This window comes from Chelmon rostratus, chromosome 1 (genome assembly GCF_017976325.1).
Source record: "Chelmon rostratus isolate fCheRos1 chromosome 1, fCheRos1.pri, whole genome shotgun sequence".
In the NCBI taxonomy this organism is placed as follows: domain Eukaryota; kingdom Metazoa; phylum Chordata; class Actinopteri; order Chaetodontiformes; family Chaetodontidae; genus Chelmon; species Chelmon rostratus.
The window spans coordinates 14987660-14993659 of NC_055658.1; the positions used below are offsets into that span (position 1 = coordinate 14987660).

General features: G+C 40.4%; 1 protein-coding gene across 1 annotated transcript in view; it reads left to right on the forward strand.

Annotated features, from left to right (window-relative positions):
- rras2 (RAS related 2) overlaps nt 1–5472 on the forward strand; it is a 28665-nt gene extending 23193 nt beyond the window's left edge. The window contains exons 4-6 of the mRNA XM_041953310.1: nt 576–684; nt 2713–2831; nt 3428–5472. Of these exons, the coding sequence (XP_041809244.1) occupies nt 576–684; nt 2713–2831; nt 3428–3515 (316 nt within the window). The 3' untranslated portion in view covers nt 3516–5472. The remainder of the gene's footprint in view (nt 1–575; nt 685–2712; nt 2832–3427) is intronic.
- The last annotated feature ends 528 nt before the right edge of the window (nt 5473–6000 follow it).

Sequence of the window (6000 nt, forward strand, 5' to 3'; positions counted from 1 at the left end):
GTATTCTTCATGTAGTCAGCCTGTCACACCCCATCCTCCCTGTCTTTGTGTCCCTGCCCAGCAGTGCAGTCAGCTGCATTCCCCTGCCCCCACCCACAGCCCCCTCCCAATGTTTATATTGTAAACAGTCTTTCCTTCCTCCATTTATATTAGTCAAGTCTTTCCAGATTTACTATGTGCTCACCGAGCTGTCTGTGGGCCCGTGGCTCGAATGCTGTCCTGGGTTTGTGGTTGCATTACGCCTCCACCAGCCCCCCCCCAAGATTGACATTTCTATTTACTGTTTGGTTGAAAAAGTGCACATGGCATTTGTAGTCTCAAAAACACCAAACACATTTTTATGCTTTTGTAATAATTGTGGCTGACTTTCTCTTCCATCTGCTGACATGTTCAACCCTTCAGTCTCATACACAGCGCTGATGACCCCGGCTTCTGGGTGATGGGTTTGCTTGCGTGGGTGGGGGTCGTTTGCTGTGTCGGGTGCATGAGTAATTTTAGATGAACGTATGGTAAAAACATGACATAACCTGTCTGCGCAGAAAACACCACATAACACAGTGTGATATGTTTTTCAGCTTTGAAGAAATCTACAAATTCCAAAGACAAATTCTCCGAGTGAAAGACAGAGATGAATTCCCGATGATCCTTGTAGGAAATAAAGCAGACCTGGAACTACAGAGACAAGTAAGTCCAACCGATGGCAGAGATCTGAACCTGCAGACAAACACGCACCCTGTCTGATCATCTGAAGACATAAAATCAACCCCGATCTGGAGGAGTCACATTTGCATATTTGAAAGTGGAAGCAAGCGTTGCAGCTGCAGCTAGCTGCTAAGATACAACAGGATGTGAGCGAAAGAATAAAAGAGCGGCTGCAGAGATGGTGGTGTCAGGAGGGGAGGATGGATGGAGAGAAAAGGGAGTGTGATGAAGTGATGAATTTTCTGGCTGTTGGTTTGCAGTGGCAGTCGTCACTTCCTGCAGTGAAGCCACACTGCCCCCTTGTGGTGAGAAGGAGCCTTACAGGCACATGTAGCCAATCAATGGGCTTTATTCACTGAAACCAGCATATAAGGCCTCGTGATATGAGCCTGTGTTGCTCTATTACTTCTTATTTATTCTCTTGATATGAGACATGTAGATGCTAGAGACAGCATTATAGATAATAACCTAATACATGTGACCTGCTTATCTTGATGGTAGCTCTGTGACAGAAGCCTAATAACATAATAACACTTTAAGTGAAAGTAATGGTTTATTAACCCTGAATAGACTTTCAAGTTTCAACTTTTTTTTAACTTTAATCTTTTTAACAGACACATTAGTACATCTTCCTCATATCAATAATAGCCATCAAACACAGTAGACTAACTTCTTCAAAAGTTGCTCACTATTTCACATTTTATTGTTAGCTGGTCTATTGCTATAAGAGGAATATAGTTTAGCTTTGGATTGAATTTTTCGGGTCCAGATATTTTGCACAGCTGATTCAAAAAGAGTGTGGAGGCAGATTCCAGCTGTGTCCCAGATGCACACAGACTAATTTAAGTGTGTAGTAAGTTGTACACTTGAGACATTACAAAATGAAATACCATTGAAAACAGAGCAAGCGTACAAAAAATGCTCCATTGTTGGCGTTGATGAACATTTTTTTGCCTGCAGTGCGCTGTGTAATGGAAAGGAAGAAGCCTCACAGGGTTGAAAAAAATGGAGGCTCAGGGGAGAGTATGGTCAGAGGACATTTTCTGAACAATTGAAGGAAAATTAGAGTAAATCCTCATATTTGATACTGTGAAGTGTGAACATGTGTGGTGTGCAGTGCACTAATGGTGTTGAAATCATTTAGTACTACACCAGTGTGACAGGAGCTACTAAAGCTTTGTGAACTCAGCTTTTTTCTTTTTATTGTCACTTAAGTTGCAGCAGGAAGCCTTCAATGATCAGACTTAACCCCTTAACGCCGATTGTCGCGAATTCGCATCATACCACTTTCATCCAAATTGCAGCCGAATGCATGCATTCCTCTAATGCCGGTTTGTGCATATTCAACACACACCTAGGAGTCTTTTGCATGCACTGGTTTTTCGTCGGACCGGTCAAAGTGAAAGAACCCCTGTTCTAATTGTTGTTACAATATAATGGTTGTAAGCCAATTTTGTGGCTGTTTTGATGAAATAAATGAATTTTTACTGCATTTAAGCATTGAAAAAAGTGGACATATACTGTTTGTTTGAACCCTATTCAAGTTGGTGAACCTACCTAAATTTATACCTATTGTATGTGCTACAGAAAAATTAACTTACTTTAGGATCAATTTGAAAGCAAAAACACAAAGATTAAATTTTTTATTATATTTCTAAATAAATTCAGGCGTCAAGGGGTTAATGCATGGACCCTCAGTTAGTCACAGGGCCACTTTGACTCTCCCCGGAACATTTTAGTCCAGACGCAGTTCAGCCACTGTTTGTATCCTACGTTAAAGACGAGTACACGCACAAACAGCGTACGTCACCTCACAACCTCACATTTTACATAAATATGGCATCTGTTTCCACTTAACTGCTTCATCTCTTCCTGTCAGGAGATGATATCAGCACTTCATAAACACACGCTTTGTTTAGAGGGATTGTGGAAAATGTTTCTACAAGTGCTGGACCTCAATTTACATTCAAGTGTCAGCCCGTCATTATTCTCCTCTTCCTTTTGCCTCAGGTAACCCAGGAAGAGGGCCAACAGCTGGCCAGACAACTGAAGGTCACATATATGGAGGCTTCGGCCAAAATCCGTATGAACGTAGACCAGGCTTTCCATGAGCTGGTTAGAGTAATCAGGTAGGTGATTTATAAAGGCATCTTTTACATATTGTCCTCATTGGATCTTACAGTGGCTAAAAACATTAACATTCAGGCACTCCTATAATAGCTGTACATAATGCAGGTAAAATACAGACTTATTACAGTGGAGTTTTGTACATAAGGATTAAGTCATTGACCATGAACTGTAACTCTCGCATGCAGCCAAGGACCTTTGTTTTATGTCAGTCCCCGTTTCTCTCTGACTCATTAAACAACATTAAAACTTGATATTTGGAATAAAGGACATCATTAAGAATTATTTATTAAGAGGTTAACACTCAAAAACTGTGTGGGCGTGTTTTGATCAGATTTGATTGACAGTCGCTCGGCAGTACGAGCAGACAGACCCACAACTGTCATCACAGTTTGATTAAATCATCGCTAAATTGTGATTGGTGCATGGAAGCATGTGACATCATTGTTTTCCACCTGTGCCCCGCCCACTCAGCACAGACTCAGAGAAGTCTCAGAGAAATAACCAAAACTATTCTAAAATTTGGGGTCTGTTTTTGGAAAAGAATAAGACGCAGTCCACTGCCCAGTGTCTCATGATAGTTTCTCCCGACTCCCAGGAAATTCCAAGAACAGGAATGTCCACCGTCGCCAGAACCTACAAGAAAAGAGAAAGACAAGAGCGGCTGCCATTGTGTGATCGTCTGAGTCGGCCTTATCACTGTAACTCATGCAGCTACTCTCGACCACCCCACCCACTCTGCCTGACATCACATCCTAAGTGGATGACTGACCGCTGCCTTCTCCACGTGCATGACTTCAGACAGCCTTTTCTGAGATACTTTGACCAGGAACTGCTGTCCCCAGGACATCACTATGGACAACTGACAATGCCAAATTTTAACACCACTCTACCTTCAGCCGTAATCTAATTCACACGAGAGAGTCCCAACACTAAACATTGCCTTCTAAATCAGCCTGACAAATTAATGTTTTGTACTCTGAAGGACTTCTCTTGCCTTGTAGTGACATTTGTACTTGCTACCGAGATTGAATGAAAACTATATATCCAGAATGTTAATGAGTTTCTATAGTTTCCAGTGTCTGACCAGAGCAGAGATTATCTTATGAAGCTTTGTGTATGTTGTGCCATATCCACCTTTACTCCCATGTGCTAATCTGCTGTACATATGTGACATTTGTTGTGATTTTCAAAGTGTATTTCTAATGACCCATTAAATCACCACAGTACAGTGTGTGAGGTTGAGTTTGGTTTTACATATATGAAAGTGAATATATAAGTATGTATATAAATATAATGCCTAGACAGCCCTTAAAGCTACAATGATAGAACTCTTTGCCATTCTGCAGTGGATTCTTTACTTTGTCTGTGGTTTCTGCTTTCATCTCAATTGCCAAATATGAAGAGTCTGCTGTAATAGATGTTTTAAAAGTCTTATAGATCGAAGGATTCTTATCCTGCGCCATCTCCTCAGTGTACCGAAAGTAGCAGCATTGTCTGAATTTCTTTCCTCAAAGGTGGCGATTCAGTCAAAATTGGATTGTTTCAGATTTCTAAGGCGGTAGATAAATTTATCGGTAGCGCATTGTGTATCTTTGACGACTTAAAGAATTTCAGCTCAGAACACTGAACACTGTATCCTTTCTATTCAGCTTTCCATAAGTGATGTTAACTAATGCGCTTGTTGCAAATCCAGAAGCTTTCAGAGCTCCGTTCAGTTCAGATCATTCCAGTGTAAAGCATCTTCTCTGTCAAACACCTCGTCTGCAATATAGATCAAATAACTGTTATACCATTCCAGTAACACAGTGGCAATGTATTTGTTTCGTGTCCTTGAATTATTCTGTTCAAAAATACCCCCCCCCCCCAATGATCTGTCAGCTGGAAAACTAGGACAAGTGGAAGCGTTGAGGTGCACAGCGTAAAACAGCCGTTCTCCAATGGGACATGAACTCAGCGGACCTGCCACCTGTGGAGCTATCATCACCACACATACAGAATACTCTTCTGCCTTCCCTCTCCACTTCTGTACTTCTGTTCAGGCATACAAATGAAGTACCGCAGTTTGCTTTTCATATCATCATCTTGTAATATAAGCAACAAGAAAATCAGATGATGGAAGTAATGGACTTGATTAAATGTTTCTACTCTACTTTTATACATTATTTTCTTATCAAACTAGTTGACAAGTATTTTTATATGTTTATAAGTGAATACACATTCACAGCACGGCTGTGTGTACATGTAAAGAGGAGTATTTAATTCTCTTGATGATCTTAAAAACTTAAGATGACTGTTGGCCCAAATTTTCAAAATTGGACTCTTCACCCAGATGTGACCAAGAATGTTTTTTTTTTCTTATTGTGGCTTAGTAACCGAGAAAATATTTATCTTGAGGTGTCCACCACCCAGCTCAGAGTGTGACGTGCCAGGTCAGGTGGGAGAGAGTCTTAGAGATGATTCTGGGAGCTTTAAACCACACAAATGAATATTATAATCATTGAGATTTGAAATACCCACTTCCCATCTTCTTGCAAATCCTAGTGTACATCCAAATCATCCTGTTTTTGTTTCTTTTTCTTCCATATCCGTGTCTTTTGCCCTGTGTGTAGCTTTTGGTGCTAAAATAAAATCTGTCATTGAGCCAGATGGGGTAGAGAATCTTTCTTTTAGCTTCAAAAAGCTGCACAGACCTGAGTAAGACATACTGAGCCTTGAAGTCTGTCTGTGATGCAGGATCCCATCGTTGTTCACAGCATGACTCCAACTGGATCTAATCAGGACTTTTTTGAAATACTGGATTTGATCAGATTTTTGAAACATCTCTCTATAGTCTTGTTGTTTAGTCCGGATCTGCATTGATTTAAATTGCACATAAACTGCATGTTTCTCTGAGTTCTATTTTATTGTTATTTTGGGACCACGTTTATTGAAATTTCTGAATTGGACTGAATCTGGAAGACTTTTGACTTTATTGTTGAATATTGCTGCCACAACATTGGTCTACCGTACAGGAAAAGTAGACTTTTGAGCAGGCAAGAATATATATATATATATGCTACAGTACCTACCTTCAGTCTTCTCCCAAGTTACAGCCTCCGTACAAGCTGAAAATACATATGCAGTCTGATTAACAGACTCTACAGAGTTTGATAAAAAATGATATCAAAA